The sequence below is a fragment of the Excalfactoria chinensis genome, chromosome 7 (assembly GCF_039878825.1).
Source record: "Excalfactoria chinensis isolate bCotChi1 chromosome 7, bCotChi1.hap2, whole genome shotgun sequence".
Classification (NCBI taxonomy): domain Eukaryota; kingdom Metazoa; phylum Chordata; class Aves; order Galliformes; family Phasianidae; genus Excalfactoria; species Excalfactoria chinensis.
The window spans coordinates 25,655,378-25,673,898 of NC_092831.1; the positions used below are offsets into that span (position 1 = coordinate 25,655,378).

The 18,521-nt window shown below is 44.8% G+C and overlaps 1 protein-coding gene across 13 annotated transcripts in view; it reads right to left on the reverse strand.

Moving 5' to 3' along the window:
* The window catches only part of COL6A3 (collagen type VI alpha 3 chain), a 52,950-nt gene that overhangs the window by 32,472 nt on the left and 1,957 nt on the right, over positions 1–18,521 (reverse strand). For 6 of the 13 annotated variants that reach the window (XM_072341405.1, XM_072341408.1, XM_072341407.1 and 3 more), the window contains exons 2-6: positions 13,946–14,095; positions 12,855–13,472; positions 8,301–8,903; positions 3,566–4,168; positions 492–1,091 (exon numbers count right to left, since the gene is read on the reverse strand). In XM_072341405.1, the coding sequence (XP_072197506.1) occupies positions 492–1,091; positions 3,566–4,168; positions 8,301–8,903; positions 12,855–13,472; positions 13,946–14,033 (2,512 nt within the window). In that variant the 5' untranslated portion in view covers positions 14,034–14,095. The remainder of the gene's footprint in view (positions 1–491; positions 1,092–3,565; positions 4,169–8,300; positions 8,904–12,854; positions 13,473–13,945; positions 14,096–18,521) is intronic. The other 7 variants (XM_072341414.1, XM_072341412.1, XM_072341410.1 and 4 more) reach the window with 5 other exon arrangements.

The following is an 18,521-nucleotide window of genomic DNA, read 5'->3' on the forward strand; positions in this document are numbered from 1 at the left end:
GATACATTTAGTCTCTGTGAAAGTCTGATTATATTACTTCTACAGAGTGGTTGTAGGGAACGATTCATCTATGTGGACGTGGATAGACCTTTTCTCCTGCATGCTCACTGGTGCTACACCTATTTTCAAATAACAATCCCTGTGGCCAAATTACAAGCTCCCATTGCCTAAGCTAGTACAAGCAGTGAACTTGCAGTCTGGGATGTTATTTGGAAGTGAAAAGGGAGCATGTGGAACAGTTACTAGTGGGCACAGACTTGCTTTGCTCACCCTTCAGTCCTTACCTCCTTCAAACAGTGCTGTCTTTAAAGTGCAACTTCAACAAAATGAAGAGCTGACTGTGTCAAAACAAATACTTAAGGTTAGGCACAGTCCTAAATGCATTGATGACTGAGGGCCTTGGGCAAGTATGAAGGCATACATTGGGAACAAACAGTCAAGACAAACAAGATTAATTTAATGCAGTCAAGATGAAGGAAGGTAGATGTTACCTGTTGGGGCGAGTGGAACCTCCTCCACACCTCCACTAACATATGTTGTTATAGGCTTATTTAACTCCTGAGGTAATGCTGTCAGATCACTGAAATCATCCATAAAATATACCATTCTTGGATTAAATGCAATCTGTTCAAGCTCTGCCTTATCCGCATTCCTAACTCCAACAGCAAAAGTCAGCACTCCGGCCCGAGCTAAGTCATTGGAAACTTGCAGGAAGGGATCAGCAGACCTCCCTGCTGTCACCAGGACTAGGACCTGCGGCACTTGTTCATTTATTCTGCTCCCACCAGCTTCAGTGAAGTGATTCGAAAGCACAAAGTTCAGTGCAGAGCCAGTGTTCAGCACTGACCCACCCTTGGGCCTCAGCTGCCCCAAACGTTGAATTATGTCTGATTTGGTTTGGTACGAGTATAGGGAGAACTCCGTTTTAGGAGTGTCGCTAAATTGCACTAAGCCAACTCGGGTTTTGTCGGTTCCGACATCAAGGTAGTTAACTAAAGTCACAACAAAGTCCCGCACAAAGGGGAAGTTGGCATTTCCGACGTTGAGTGATCCATCCAAAAGAAAGATGATATCCCTTTTGGTTACTTGAACTGCGGTAGAGCACAGAAAATTACATGAGACATCATGGAAAACAAAATGGATATTTTCATGTGTGCATACAGCATGTGCTGTACACACATGTGAACCTTGTTAGGAGGGAGGGGGACATGGGGGAGAGAAAGAGAAGAGAGAGTGTGATCAGAAGACAAATAACAAGGGCTTTGGACATCAACTGAATTTGGCAAAGGAGATTTCTGGCTTGTATCAAAAAGCCTTTAAGCATCAGTTTTGTCAGTAGGGCTCAGTCTCTGTTAAGGCACATTATTTCAACAGCTGCTGATGCCAGAGCTGCATGTTTTGGGCCATACTTTAGCTGGCAAAAGGTAGCTCTCTTGACTTGATGGAGCAACACTGAATTATACTCACAGACTTTGCTTATCTGGAAGTCAGTATGGATTTTCTCAGGGCTTACCACTTTAGGGAATGTTGCCATTTCCTGGCACGTAAAGCATTTGCTGACACCCAGCTCTGCTCTACCACCTTTGCTGAGCAATCCCCATACTATAGGGATGCGGAGAACCATACCATGCCCTGCAGTGTCTGCTCTGGCCACATTACCCTCACACTGCGCCGGACTGTCATGCAGAGCATGGGAAAACTATTCTGCCAAGTAACTAATTTGGTTGTTATTTTGAGTGGGTATTAAAAATAGCTTTTACTATTGGCTTTAGAACTTAGTTTGCATGAGGTGGTAATGAATGGCCAAGACGCATGCTTTCCAATGTCTGCATTCAATGCTGAAAATTGCATTTTATATCTCTGCGGTTACGGACTTGCACGTAGCAAGCAGTAAAATGGGCAAAAGTCTCTCTGGGCTTTAACTGGTCGATTCTCAGCTCCTTCTGTAAGATAAAGTTGACTCCAAGTTGTCTGCCTGTGATTGAGCCCAGAGTCACAGATCTGCTGTGTCACCCCTAAGATGCTGCAGGTTCTCCCTGTGTGCTTTTTGCTCTTAATACATAATACCCAGATGGGAGATGATAGGCTTTTCTTTCCAGCACAGTTCCATTCAAGGCCCAGGGTGAGAGTATACCTTTAGGTACTCTAGCTGAAATCTAACAGACTGCCCAATGTCAAATTCAGTTACGTTATTAACGATAGTCTGTTTACAGAGTGGGAGATGTTTATTTGCTTACTGTGAATGTGTGTAGGTGTGAGTTCAGAACAATAAAAGGAGTAGAAAAGAAAACAAAAGCTGCATGAATAAATTGTAAAGAACAAGGAGGTGTAGGAACATTTTTAACTTGCGTTGGAAAAACAAAAATGTCAGGTTTGGTACACAGCCATGCAAAACTGTATTAGCAGGAAACACATTCTGAAACAAAAGCTTATTAAAGGATGAGTTCCGTGATATTCATCTTAATTAAGGACAAGTATCAGCTAACTGATTTTACAATGTCTACTCTTCATATAGATCAGTCATAGACCTAAATTTTTTTTAAAGGATTCTTTAAAAAAAAAAAAAAAAAAAATCAGTGGTTTATAATTTTAAATTATTTAAAAAGCAACAGCATGGATGGTTCAACACCCACTCAAGCCAACAGGAATCTCACTATTGGCCTTAATGGAAGCCGGACAGAGTCTTGTTTTACTGATGTGCATATGGCATGGGACAGAACTGCAAGGTTCAAATGTGACCTAGCACAACAAGAATTCAACCTCAAGCATCTCTACTGGGGACAAACCCTGAGAAATCTGGTATAAAATCTCTATACAGATTAAAAAGCTGAAATACCAGGAAACTGCCTCAGAAGACGTGACACTACCTTCTGGATTTCTTCCAAAAGTCTACTGATGTGCATGGAAATACCAAGTAAAAGGAATACCTTGGTTTCACAGGGCTTTGGATCACCTTCTGAACAGATTAAACTAAAGTCAACACTGCAACAGTCTTGTGTGCCTCTTAAGGCATGGGCTGAATAAATGTTGGTAAGAAAACTATAAATATATTATTGAAGCAGCTATTTCTGGCCAACAGTGTCAGACTGGCTTTCTCTGAACGTTTCCATGAGCAAATATTCTTGTTTTATTTACACTAACAGAAAAAAATTAAGCTCTCTTGACCCTATATCCACTATGGAAGATTTTCAAGCTAGGGAAGAGATGATGATATTCCAAGTGTGTCCTGTCCATTGGTTACACATACCCTAAGAGAAAGGAAAAACCTCCAGTGTATGATCTGAGTACCTCACTAGTAATGTTATTATTTTGTATTCAAGCTTTGAAGGCTGGTATCTAACATGGACTGGGACAAAGCTCCCAGGAAGGAATGGCAAAGTTATAACAACAAGCATGCTACCACATTTATCTGTCTGGTCATGCACATTCTGCAAATCAAAGAGACAGCATTTAGCTATGCTGAAATGCTCTTCATGCTTTTTTGTGTTATCTCTGCATGTAACAAAATACAAGCTGATGAACTTATAAATAATATCTCTTTAATTAGAACAAGATGATTAATTACCTGATGGTGTTTCATGGATAATCATTCCTCCAGAGAGCGTCCTGATGGGTGACAGCACCTCAGGAAGAATGGCTTGCATGAACTGAAGGCGGAAATCATTTGGGCTGAACACGAAATCTCTCTCGTGAGCAATTTCTTGGAGTTCTGCTATGTCAGCATTCCTTGACCCAACGGCAAGGATCACGATTCGATTCCTTTTCATCTCTGCTGCAGCTTGCTCAACGGCATCCATGGACTTACCACCAGTGATGAGTACCAGCATAGGGAGCACCCCTTCCTCCATCCTACACCCGGCAGCACTGGTGAAGAAGTTGTTCCTCACAAAGTCCAGTGCCGAGCCAGTGTTGAGGGCCGTACCACCCATGAGCTTCATTTTCTTCACGTTAGCCATCACATCCTTCCTGTTCTGATGGGTGTTAAAGTAAAACTCTGGCCTCACAGTGTCTGCATACTGAGCCACCGCGACTTGGATCAGGTCGGGTCCAACCTCCAGCCTTTGGACGATTTTGGCAACGAAATCACGAATTGAGTTAAAGGGGCCAGTCCCCAGAGCTGTTGAGCCATCTATCAGGAAGACTATATCCTTCTTGTTCACTTCAATAACTGCAAGTAATGATACACACACATGAATATAATGTCAGCGAAGTCTTCCACTACACCCTCTGCATAAATCCTATGTCAACAGTCCAGTGAGATTTAGGACTTGTTATTTGTTTGTGGGGCTGTTACTTGTTTTTAAGGGCCTTAATTTAAAAACAAAAACAAAACAAACAAAAAAAAAATAACCAGCAGAATTATTACTCAGGGGGCTACTGTCTAGCAGGGGGCTAGCCAGAAATCTGCTGAAGTGTTTCCCATTTCAAAAACACTGAAGAGTTGCAAGACTTAAACTGTTTATAAAAATACTAAAATGCTGACACAAGCCAAAACAGGAAAGAAGTGCGAAAATTCAGGAGAAAGCTTGGCAGTTTCCTGGAATGTGAGACAAAGTAATCTGGTGATGCTCCTCAGTCTGCAGTGGAGTTATCTGAATAAAACCTGAGAGTGGTTTGGTCTCAAAAGGACTAGGTTCACAAGAGCAATGACACAAGTAAAGAATAATCTTTGCTTATTCAACGTACCTGGACTTTGGGTCTTCGCGTCCTACATCTTATTCCTTACCTAGCAAAAACAAGCTATGTTTTTTTTTCTTGGCACAGCCAGTCCAGTCATGGAAGAGCTGAATTCTATTCTGTTTGCTATGTGTTTAGCAAAATAGGTATCCTAGGTTGTAATCTCTGAAACTGTATTACTGATGATGGCACAGGGTGAAGAAAGGGCACGTTTAGCTTTTCAGTTCTCTGGCTTAGTTTGAAGGAAGATAGTTAGGGTAAAAAAAAAAAAAACAAAACAACTTGTTGCGCAGCATTGGAACCAAAACACCATCATATTTAATACATCAAATGTATATGATGCGGCAATCAATTTTAAGAAGACCCAAACTCATTATGACAAAAGCATTATGTGGTATCATGACGGCAGACAACACCATCTTTCAAACAACCCACTTTTATCCATCATCATCTGCCAGGATCAGCCCCAGGGAAGCTGAGACCCAGCCATTAGGACCTCGCACTGCTCGGGGTAAGTGGTAGCAAACAGTATGCTGTGCCCAGATGGAAAAGGGCAATCCTTCATCCCATCAGGACTCCTCTGCATGGAGGCTATTTACTTTGGATATGAACAAAGAACAAAGCATTGGCTGCAATCCTCCTTGGCCAGACACCAGCTGGCTGCAGAAAGCAGTGCTCACAAAGGCCATTTTTTGCCTGGGGAGAATGGTCTCCGTCAGGTTTCTGATGATGGACAAGCACTGTAGGCCTGGGCTACCCCAAGGAGTGATTTACAGCTGGAGACAACTTCTGCAATGTGGCTATCCTGTGGGACCTGCCTCTGTTGGCAAGCATGAGCCTTGCAAATGCCCCTCACGCTCAGAGACCAGATGGAAATTGTTTGAAGAAGGACTGACCATCGAAATTTGAAGCATAGAATAGTGCGCTGTGGTGGTTTTGGATTAAAAAAAAAAAGTGATGAAACTCTGCGTGAAGTGAATGAGAGCTCCCACCCCAAGCTACAACCTGACTTGAACTGCCAGTGCCATGGACTAGCAGTGTGTTGACCACCCAGGCTGTCCAAACAGAGCTACTCACACAGGAACAAGGATTTGTTTGAGCATTCCCCTTCCCAGAGCCAGGATGCATCCAGTATTTATCCCTCTAGACAGGTTTTTTTCCTCATCAATTACTCCAAGGAGAAGAGGGCTGAATACAGGAAACTTTCCAAGCAGAGGACAGAGCCTGAAATCCCTGTTTTGTGTCATCCAGAAAAGATGAATATAGTGCTTTCTTAGCTTTTCAGCAGCAGATACCCAAAAATGGAGACCCTGGGAACTTTTGACCTTATATAGAAGTTTGTGGAAAACATCAAAGGGGCTTTGCAAAGAAAAAAGACACCACAAAGGAACAGCTCCCTCCTCTATTAAATCTTCTCTGTTCTCTCAGATCCTGCAATACGTTTCCTTAAAGAAGAGGAATGCAAGAACTGACCCCAAAACCAGCAGGAAGAAAGAACCTGTGGCGTTAATTCCAATAGAAACAAAGCAGAAATATGTATGGAAAGCTGTACACCTCTCATGGGTTCTTATGTAGCACCCAGTGAAACCAATGGCAAGACACAGGAATTTCAAATGGGTTGGGACCAAAGCACTTTCTTGGGTTTTCAAGATTATTGCAGCCCTATGGGAACATCTGAAGATGTCAACATCAAACCTGATCCTGCAGAGATCCCTTCTAAGTGCCATCTCTGCTATCTTTGGTGAAACGCCTTATCTTCTGCTGTAGCTAAGAGAGAGTGGAGAGAGGCAGAAAGGTACTTTGGAAGACTCCTTCATTCCCAGAGGACTATTGTGCAGCCCCAGAGCTAAAGTGAAGCAAGATGATTTGTGTATTTGACAGGAATGCTTGGCATCTCCATTTGGCTTGGTATCCTATTCCAGATGCAGCGAGTGTCCCAAACCACTGCTTTACATTGCAGACATTCAAGGCATCAGTGTGAACTGAGCAGCTCCATCCAAATGGATGCAAGGGAAAGGAAATTCCCCAAAGTTACTTGGAGAACACCACCTTTTCTATTTAGCTGATCCACCTATATATATGTGATTGCACTGGCTGTTGCAGTACCTTCTACAAACAAACTAGCTTTGCAAGTGTACATACTCTAAGTGCAGAAGAAATCAGACATGTCTACATTATTAATCTGAGTATTCTCCAATTACCAAATGGAAAGCTTTTATTTCACAGAATGGATCACAGAATGACCCAGGTTGGAAGGGACCTCGAGGGACCTCATGAAGTTCCAACCCCCCTGCCTGGCAAGACATTTCAAAAGCTCAAAGCTTTGGAAACATTTTTGAACGAAAGATTCCTGTCCCAGCAACCAACCCAGTCGCTGGGATTTGAACAGAGTTAAGATAAGTGGGGCAGAAAAGAGGATTTCCATTGACATACTTGGGTGATGGCACATGCATTTTAGCTTGAATTGTACATTTTAGCTTATTTAGGTAAATATGATGCTTGTGGAATGCCACATGGACAGGTTATCTTTGTTCCTTCTAGAAATAATAGAGGCAAGGTCATAAAAATGATCTTTTAGGTGAATTCCTTCCTTTGGTTTGAGCCATGAGATAGCAAACATGTTTAGACATGGATTAGAGAAGGTATCTGGGATGCAGCTTTATAAGTTAACATCTATCATTGGTTGAACGTTACGTACAGAACACCAGACTGGAACACAAATCCCAGAAGTGTTGTTTGCATTAAGCATTCTGGTGATTATGTACAGGAACTCTAGCCTGGCCTTTCCCAGGGGTCTCTGAAATGTAATGCGTTGGGTCTTTCATAAGGCTCACTACCACTACATTTAACTGAGTTGTAAAATCACAGGGCAGGAAACATAAATCACATATGTGCTTCATAAATCCAATGCAAATCCCAGATATTTGTTATTCTACTGTTATTCTACTGCCCCCAAGATCACGCTAGATCAGAAATAATGGCTGTAAAGACTTAGAGTAACATAGTGACCTCAGTGAAATGTAGACTTTTTGTTCTTCCATGACCTGGTGGAATGCTGCAAACTCAGATTAGAGACTGAAGGGGAAATATATGATAGACAAAGTAGGGATTTCACTTCAGAAGAACTGAAGGTTGTTTTTCTTTTAAGTCCAATGACACAAAATCCTCTATAGAGGCTTTAGAGAGCATTTTCACCCTTCTCTCAAGGCTGGTGCATAGTTTCAATGAAGTAGGTGATTCAACTGCTGGAAACAGACAGGGATCCATCTTACATCCCTATCAGCTTCCCCATCCTTCTGATGCCACTTTCTACTGACACAAAATACGCTGCAGTATTTACTTCCAGGAGTGCAGAGATACCATAATAGAGATTATATGAGCCTTTTTTATACCCTTAGAAATTACAGTAAGGATTATATGGGCCTTTTTACACAGTGTTCTTTAAAACCCCATGCTATGCCTGTTATAGACAACCCACTGAGCAAACAAGCTTCTGCACATCGGCTGCACATTTTCTCCAAAATCAGATCAGAGAGATGCATTGCAAAAACTAAAAAGTAAAAAATGGTTTTTAAAGCGTGCAAAAGTCATCAAATTGCAACAGTCCAGAAAGGCATACATACCTTCAGTCACAATGGTTGGGGCCTCTAACAAAATGAGTCTTTGGGCCACTCCAACAATGTTGGGCAGTAATAATTCTCGAAGAGCAGCAAGGTTACGGATATCCAGGGCAGTAAATGCGAAGCTTCCATCAGTAGCAATCTGCTGCAGCTCTGCACTGTCAGCATTCAGGACCCCAATGCTAAATGAAAATATACTAGCTTGCTTCACCGCTAACAAGCCCTCTCGGATATCATCGCTAGACTCTCCACCACTTATCAGCACTAAGATCTGAGGCACCGCTTCCTCTATCCTGCTGCCTCCTGCCTGGGTGAAGAGGTTCTCCACCACATACTCCAGTGCTGCACCAATGTTAGCTTCCTTGCCACCGCGGAAACTGAGTGCCTTCACGGCATCCAGAACATCCGCTTTTGTGGTGTAGCTGTTCAAAGCGAACTCAGTTCTGGGTTGATCACTATACTGCACCACCCCAATGTGTATCTGCTGAGCTCCAACTCTGAGGCTTTCAATCAAATTTACAAGGAAATCGCGTATGGCTTGAAAATTGACACTTCCGATGTTGTTTGATCCGTCAATAAGGAAAATAAGGTCAGCAGACTCTTGAGCTTGAAAAAAAGAAATGCAAAAGGTGAAAGCATTAAAATGAGTGATTACATGCAGTCGTACAGTGTTCTGACATGTTTCGTGGAAAACCAGTAAGAAACAAGACAATGAGAAAACAAAACACGTGTTCAATGAGGAGGTGACGTTTGCCTCTTAGTTCTGCATTCTGATTGAATACGAGTTCCAGCCCCAGCGTCTGCTCCAGGGTTGGGCACAACCTGAGCTCGAGGCTGCTGTCCTGTGGGCATCTGCGATTCTGACGCGTGAGGAAAAAACACAGCAAAACACTGCAGTTGAAAATCTGGATCCACTCCATCTGTACCCTGCCCTGTCACAATATTTGAGCTGACAGAGTCAAAATAAACAGTGGGTTTGGGTGGAAATTCACACTGAAGATACTGGTGAACAAGGCTTTTCCTTGCTATAGTCGTCTTCTTTTATTAAGAAAAAAGCCATTATTTACGTTACATGGAAAGTTTCAGCCTCTCTTTTGCAATTCTGCTCTTTTGCTTCTTAAAAACAGTGGCTGAACATACTGGCTTCTCTCAGCACGTGTAAATGTTACTTGAAATGCAACTGTAAGAAACAACTGGAAAGGTTTTGGCTGCTGTTCTTGCCCTGCAATTCTTTTGCCAGCTGTCCAGCATATGCACAGTGGTATTTGTCCATCAGTATGACCCATCCACCCATGCCACACAAATGCTGTCTTGCGTTAATCGCTTTGCACAGACGCATTGATTATCGATAGATAGATCTGATCTGTGTTTGTTTGTTTTTTTCATATGGACACTTCATATTCAATCAAGGAATGCAGAATCAGGTTAAAACGGTGATGAAATCAGTCATGACACAATTATCCAACTCTATTCGTTATGACTGCACCCAGATGATCACAAGTATCTGCTGAGAATATACACACACCAAAAGAACACTTTTATATGGCATTAGCATGGTTGTTGAGGGGGAGGCATTTTTAATGTGAGACTTACCGAAGCAGACCCAAAATGGCCTGGTGTCTGCTCTTCCTTCTTTTGCTCAAGTGACTTTACCATCCACATTACCAAGAGCTGTATGCATTCGATAGGCAGGGGAAGAAGACCCCAGAGCGTGCTCAAGTGGTTCCATGCTACCATTCTCCAATCTCGTCAACAAATCAAACCTCAGATCATTTGCAAACGACTGACAAGCCATGTTTGGGAATCTGGCTCTCAGTTTTTGAAAGCTGAAGGTTAACCTGGTAGCAAAACTGGCCCACAGTTTAGCAGAGCCAGGAATAAACCTGCAGCCATTGCAATGAGCATCATCCATTATTTTTTGGCAACTGTGTAGCTGCTTCTCTAGTAAATGTTCTCATGCACCACAATGCAAAGGGAAAGGCTCTCCAAGGAGTCACCATGTCCCTAGGCCAACTCAGTGGCCAACACCAGCTTGGAGAACGCCAACACAGTTCAGAATTGCAAAGTGCTCTGGAATTCTTTTCCAAAGCTGAGTCAAGTGCTGTGAGAGTGCTTAGGGTTGGCTTTGTTGTGCCATTTGTGGTTAGGATGCTCACGCTCCACTCTCATAACACAAAGATAAATCTCCAAGTACACAGCGCTGTTTCAGATACCCTGAGGAATGGCATTTCAGACATCGGTGGGCATCATCACATCATCACGGGCTGCTCCCACAAAAGAGGAAACAGTTTTTATGAAACAGGTGCGTTGGATAATTTGTCATCACCGTAAAAACTCTTGTACTTCAGTGAACATTTATGGATCAAGACTGTGCCGGAGGACACATGAATGCATGCTTGTTACACAACTAAGCAAGAAGGATCAGATGAGACAGACAGCTCAGTTTTAACGAATACACCAGGGCAAACTCAAGGCTGACTTCCATACTTACGCCAGTCAGCTCTGGGGGCTGCCACAAACCAACAGCTCTGGTGCTCTATATTGGAAATACTGTGAGGCTGGTTGGTTTTCTTTCACGTTATTTCTTCACGTTCAAGTGCATTTCTAGGGTAACATCCATGGCATTTCTACACATATCAATGCTACATGGAGTTAGCAGCTGAAAGAAGGACATCCTCAGCTCTTAGGCAAACTATTAATTGCACCATGCTTTGCACACCACATACTTTCATGCGATGTAACATCTTTTTACATATTTAATGATACTCCACAGATAGCTCGTGCAGAGTGTGCTGGGACAAAACTGCAAGAGTAAGATTAGTTTAGATTTTGTGACATAGGAGGGGATGGGAAGGCTTACAAAGATTATCTCTCAGCAGAAACGAACTTGGAAACGCTTCCCAATGTACACAAAGTGGGAATTTGCCTTGATAGCTTTTAAAGAAGCATCTGAGAATCGGGACATCTGTGGAGTCACCTGCTGGCATGTCCCAGAGGACGACAGCCAGCAGCCATGGCCTAATTCCCCTATTGGTTTCAGCAGGGAAGCACTGTGGTCCTTCACAGTGATGATGCTAAACAGCCTCTGCAGCGCTGTCAGCACATCCTATATGGCATTCATTTAACACATGTATCAGCATGTTTTCCTTAGAAATGGCAAACGTTACATCTTCTTTCTGGGGGAGCTCCTTTCCTTCCCTGTGGCTTTCACGTGACCTGGATATTTGCCCTGTCAAGCACTTTACACACAAAAAAAAAACAACAACACGTGTGAACACAGCCTTTTGGTGTCGCTCGGTGTCATGCAGTGATGGAGAGCACCCAGTGGGGTGGCGTGAGGGTTAATCAGACAAGACAACACAGAGGATTACTGTTACACCTTCATCACACTGCCATTGCCTTACATCACCCCACAAGCTATTGACCTTCAGATGGAGTCTCAGGAATAAAAAGAAAGGTTTGATCTCTTGGACTTCTGTTTTGAAACACAACAAAGCTGCTCAGAAGGCCCTTTGCACGCTGCCTTTTCATAAACACGAGGAGGGACAGAGGAAGGCTCTCTTATCTTTTCCAGGCAAATTCGGCCCCCAGTTTGCGGTCAATGCAGATTCCCTGAAGCCAGAGCAGAATGCAGAGATCTTAAAGGAGGGTTTGGTGCCCCGGCAGGTGAGAATCACCAGCTTGGATAGAAGGCAACCGAGTGGCATAGCAAAAAGGGACTGTGAGACCACACATTTTCTCCAAGCAGAGGAGAAGTGAGGTCTGGCTCACTGGCTGAGATGGAGCTCTCACCCAAACTACTCTCAGCAAGCATTGCTTTTGCTGTCTTCAGCTGAAACAGGAAAAATAATGGGGCTTTCTAGAGTCACCCCACACTGTCCGTGGGAATACAGTCTCTCAAGGCCCCACTGTATTCACAAGGCTGTGTGGAAGCCACATCCTCCAAACCTAAAGGGGCCATGAGGTCTTGGGGAGGGGGACCAAACCCCTGTCATGTCAACTCTGCGCTGCTCCAAGCTATGGTGGCATCTCAGTTGTGATGCCTGCATCCCACCGTGTCCCTGGGATCCCCTGCACAGACCTCATTTTCCACTGCCCCGCCAGCTGCAAGGAGACATCCCATCCCACGTCCTTGCAGCCTGCAGGGACCTGTGCAGACCACAGAGGGCTTTGGTTCAAAACCATCAGAGCTGATGTGTTTCTCTCCTATTTCCCTACCTGGGGAGTGTAAGGGATGAGGCGATTTAAGAGCTCTGCAGAAGCCCTAAGCTTGCATTTCTGTGCCGTGAGTGCAGAAGAATGTCTCCAAGGGACCACTGCCCATGCCAGGGCTCCCGCACTGCCTCCTGCAGTGGGAATTTCAGCTCTGTTTGCAAACTGTGGCATACCCGGGAGGTACAAGCGCAGGGCCATACGCTTCAAACCTTTGTTTTTAAACCTCTGACCATCCATCTCAGTCCGCCCTCACAGAGGCTTCACACAGTGCAGCACCAGCGGTCGCCATGCTGACAGAAGCCACCAGCATGGCCAGGACAGAGCGCAGCAGTCGGCCATTACCTGTGATGTCTTTAACCAGTCCTTTGGCCCCAGCCTTTTCTGGAGTCATGGAGGTACGGACATTTGCCACTAAGTCTCCAACTATGCCATGGAGAGCAGTAAAATTCTCTAGGTTGAAAAGGTGGGTATCGAAGGGTTGGCTCGCTATTTCCTTTAACTCCCCTTCCACCGCGTCCTGCACGCCGACCGCAATCATGTTTACATGGGCCGATTTAAGGACAGATGATGGCAGAGCCACATCATCCTGGGATTGTCCATCCGTTAACACTATAATAACCTGGGGGACGCCTTCACTCGCTCTGCTTCCAGCAGCTTTAGTGAGATGGTTCTCGATTAGGTACTCTAATCCTTTTCCAGTCTTGCTGCCTCCCCCCACGTAAGGCATATTCGCGATATGGGAGAGCACATCTTGGTTAGAGGGGTACGTATTTAACTGGAACTCTGTGTGTGGGTTTCCGCTGAACTGGACCAGTGCAAAACGGAAATCATTTCCTCCCACATCTAAAGCCTTTACAACATCATACAGAAACTCTCGAACGAGTTGGAAGTGCTCCTTCCCAATGCTCCAAGAGGAATCCACTAGAAATATTATATCAGCCACGGCAACGTTTCTGACAGCTTTAAAAAAACAGATGGAGTTTAGGATTTTCTAGCAGTCAGCGCAAGCATTCCTCCTCAACCCAGTGCCACGAGCTCCACTCCAAAGGGTGCTGGCACCTCCTAAAAACCCAGCTGCTCCCTACGGGTCGGTGGCAGTGCTCCTCTCGCATCTCCCCTCCGCTTCCCACGCTCATACACATGCAAGGAGGCCAGAACAGCCCTGCCCTGGAGGAAACCCACTTGGGGCCACGCTGGGGCAAAACCCCACATCCCGCACCCCAGCCACGCAGAGCATCCTGGAGCTGGCCTGCAGGCTAGCGACATGCTGGGGAAGGTCCAGGCTCTGAGGTCAGCCCAACAGGAGTGGAGGAGCAGGAGAAACCACAATGTACCATTGACATGCACATTAAAAACCAAACAGTGCGAACATCTCGGTGCGAGCGAGCAGCGTGCTCGTGGAGGACTGTGGTCAGTAATGGATCTCGTCTTACCTGCTTGCTGCTGGGCACCAACTGAGCAAAAGCCTGAGAGCAGGAGGCCAAGTATTGCCACAAGGGGCAAATGCCGGGGCTTCCTCATTTTGTTCTTTTGTTTCAGTTTTCCTTTTTATTCTCCGTGTTTCAAAGTACCTGATGTGAGACCTAAGGGAGAGAGAGAGAATGGGGTTAGTAGCCTGGTCGTTATTAAATACCTAATTGTTAATGTGTACTTGTAGCCATCCCACCTCCTGCAGGAAGATGTCAACGTTCATAAAATCATAGAATGGCATGGGTTGAAAAGGACCACGGTGACCATCTCGTTTCAACCCTCCTGCTGTGTGCGGGGCCACCAACCAGCAGACCAGGCTGCCCAGAGCCACATGCAGCCTGGCCTTGAATACCTCCAGAGATGGGTCACCCACAGTCTCCCTGGGTGACCTGTTCCAGTGCGTCACAACCCTCTGGGTGACTGTGATCAGTCAAACAGTCTAATTTTTAGGTGGTCCTATACGGAGCCAGGAGTTGGATTTGATAATCCTTATGGATCCCTTCCAACTTTGGATATTCCATGATTCCACAAATGTACCTGGTCTTAAACAGATGAGATGGGATAGAAAAGTCAAACTGTGTGGTTTTATGATGCTTTGGTGATGTTTTGGTAGGTAAAAATGATTTTAATGCTGGTCAGGTTCTTTTTTCTGTAGAAGAACAGTCATTGCCACCACTGATGCCCGGTCATCACTGTGGGGCATAGATGGCTGCATAGATGGCTTTCTTCTTGCCTATACTGCCCAGGCAATTCTGAGTATATTGGCAAATATTCAGCCTCAATTTCTTCTCTGATCATTCAGCAACCAAAATATCTGGCCATCGTTTCCTTGCCCACAGGGCACTAGTCAAAACATCTGGGCAAAGCACACGTTCCTGCTGTTGCTGCTCCTTCTTTGAATTCTTGTAGAAGGCAGATCCTCCTGAACGCCCCTCTTTGCCTCAGTTCACCTTTTCAGCTCTTCCAAAGCTACAAATGGAAACTTAATTATCCCAGGCCCAAGCAAGCCACATGTTCTGGCTATACAGCAAAAAGGCCTTGGACTCCCTCAAGCTCACAGCCCCGGTGGTGGAATAGCCTGTGCTGGCTGACCACATTTTGGAAAGGTACCAATAGTAATATTTTATGTGCCGGAGCCAAAATATAATTTATGGACGATTCTTATCTTTGATCCACCTGGCAAACCTTCTGAAACAATGCCTCCTTCAGGAGAGCTGTGTATCCGTTGTTATACAGATGGCCAATTTATTATTTCATCCACACATCCAGGCCTACAGAGCAGAAACCAGCTCTGTAGGCTTGGATGTGAAGAAACGCTTGTTTCACTATGAAAATATCCTCCCAGAAGGGAGCACGGTGATATAATACTTCTCATCCCCCCAGAGGAGCTCAATTAATCAAATGAGCCAAAAGTGATTCAAATACACTGAGCTGTTAACCGGGTCATCGCTGAGAAGGAAGAAGATCAATTTTCCCACAGCCATTGCTGCCAGCTCCATCAGTCTAAGCAACCTGGAGAGTTTCGGGGGGTTAAACACCCTGCCCTATCAGCAAAGTCTTGCAAGACGCATAAATGGCATATGTGGCACAGCCAGGAGCACAACCAAGAGCCCTTATAGTACAAGTCAGGCTCTGACTCTTCTCCTATTGCTGTATATTACAGTAATAACACCAGGTGGAGAGCTGTTTAATAGGCACCCAGAGCCAGCAGCTAGCGTGCAGGATTACTTAAGACAGGACGAGACTTCCCTGTTATTGGCAACTCTTCAATTAATAGAGGCAACAGCTGCAGCTGGGGTATCTCTATCATTTATAGTCTAAAAAACTGCCTTGTTATCTGGCCACCATCCATCTCCCCAGCTACTGGAGCCCAAGCCAAACATCCCAGTGCCTCCAGTGACAGAAAACCTGCTCTACTGGACACTCCCCCTCATTCACACCTCATTCCTTTGCTCTCAGCGATGGGAAAGCTGTATAGCACCCATAGGACACTGTGAGATAACCCTGTCCAATTCACTGTGCTGGTGAACACACAGCACAGTGTGAGCTGGTGAGCACAGTCTCAGATTTCTTTGATTTGATCCATCCAGCTTAGAATTAGGATGTATTTTCAAGCGGTAACATGTTGGCTGTTCTTTTAATTGCCTTCTGTTCTGCTTTAATTCTTAGAGGGTCCCAGATCTATTTCCAGCTCTCTCTGTGATCACTGTAATTTTGATTACATGTAAGCAGAGAGCCCTGTTGGTTAACACAGCTGTTAGCTAAAAGGAGAGAGGCAGAGAAGTGTTTGCAAACTGGTGTGTGCTAGAGACTGACTGACCACTCAGGGAGAAGAGGAGCCTTTAAGCACAAGTGTTCCCTAACGAGTTTCCTGTTTATCCCTAACCACAAAGTAAGGCAAGGTGCTGGGTGGCTACAGAGAAGAAGCAAAGGCACTGCTCGGGCTTCATCTGATAGAGCAAACGGTAAGTCTCTTGCTTGGTAGAAGAAATGGATGTGTTGATTTTTGTTGTTTGGGTTGGGCTGTTTGGTTTGTTTGGGCAAGGTGCTAGGTATAACCTACTTGGCTCCATTTTTCTACCTTTTTCTGCTCTTCCTACAGCTCCTGCTGGCCACAGAAGCTGGATTCAGCTTGCAGGAGGTGGAGGACAAAAGCAGAGAATGTGAATTTAAAGCAATTCATCTTAATTTGTGGTTGCTGTTGTGTGTCCATTTTGCAAATACTTTCTTGTGGCTTACTGTCTGAGTAGGTTATTTCCACACTGAATTTATCACTGAATTTCTCAATGGAAAGTTTCTCACAGTCTTGGGTGTGGAATCTCCAGTAGAGCTTTTGATATAACCTCTATAAGCCTGGAAGAAAGGCTGAAAAGCCTGAAGCTGAGGGGAGTGAACTCTTTGAAAGGGCCGATAATAGTAGGACAAAGGGAAATGGTTGAAGTTGAAAGAGGGAAGATTTAGGTTGAATATTCTTTTCCAGGAGAGTGGTGAGGTCCTGGAACAGGCTGGCCAGGGAAGCTGTGGATGCACTGTCCCTGGAGGCGTTCAAGGCCAGGTTGAATGGGGCCCTGGGCAACCTGATCTAGTAAATGTGGAAGTTTGCTGGCCCTGCTAGGCAGGGGGGTTGGAGCTTCATGATCCTTGAGTTTCTTCCAACCCGGGTCATTCTGTGATTCTGTGAAGCTGGAGTGCTTCTGTGAGAGCAAAGAGCTTTCTGAGCTGCTAGGGAACCCTGGAGACCCTATCTGTTAGTAATTGCTATGTGATCAATTGGACTGGCGTGGTATTCAATAATCTGCAATTTTTTTGTCTGTCTCAAGCTGATGCAGTGTGTGGTGACCTCTGGTTGCAACAGCATCTCCTCCATTGCATCAGAAGATATGCATCTGTTACCAATAATGCTTTCAAAAGGCAACCATTTCTGCCACTAACGCAATGATTTCCTTAAATATTTTCCCCAGCAGCTATTTTCTGCTCTATGCACAGACAAGCATGCAATGAGTTGATCATCTCACAGCATTCTGTATTTGTGTGGGCGCTTCCAACTTCCTACAGATCATCCGTTTGTGTGCGCTTCTCTCACCAGAGCATAATTAAAATCCAAAGAAGCAAATTTGAGCAAAGCAAATGAGCAGGCTTTAAAAAGCAAAACATAAAAGGCAGGAAAGAATTACTCTAGCTTTTACATATCGCTTTGATTCATTACATATGCCTCTCAGCTGGGCTGGCTGGCTTTCAAGGGGAGGGGAAGTGTCGATGGCTTTGGTGCATATAGGAATGCAATGTGTGTCACGTGTAGATGCAGATGGGTGCTGGCCAGCCTTTGGGATGCTGTCCCAGACCAAGTTACACGTGGTCCCGTTTTCCTGTCCAGCCCTAAGGCTCTTCCCCAAAAATTCCTTGAATAAAAGCAATTGTGGGGCCCTAAATCCCCACTTTGTGTGTGTGGGGTGGGTCACTTCTTTTGGAGGGTTTCCCTTAATGCTGCAGCCACTTGGCATTGATGGCACTGGAAAAGCGAGGGCTGCTTCTGAAAACATTGCTTCCCACCAACGTAGACCTGAGCATTGCAAATAACCAAGCCCAAAAGCATGGAAAATCCTCCTGCTTTGGCAAGCTTGTTTAGCATTTAGCAGAGCTCCGGGGCTGCGTTGCTTTCATATCACACCCAGCATACCAGCATCTCAGATGAATCGCATATTCATTTCTGTTCTTATAACCATGCAATTGGCTTAAAATCTGCTTGTTTTCCCCTACCTAAAGGCTGAGACTAAAATAGGGCTGTTAATAAGAGGAAAGGGAGTATTTGCTGGAAAAAAAAAAAAAAAAAAAGAGAGGTTACTCCCTCAAAGATCAATGACTCTTTATATAGGGTAACGTAAGCCTCTCTGCTCAGACAAATCATCCCCTTAATGTGGAACACAGAGCACTTAAAAAAGGTGGAAAAAGTGATGGGCACGTGGGCAGCAGGCTGGCCACGATTCATGCAATGCCAGCCAAAGCCTGGCCCTGCATAGAGCAGGATCGTCCCCATTGCAT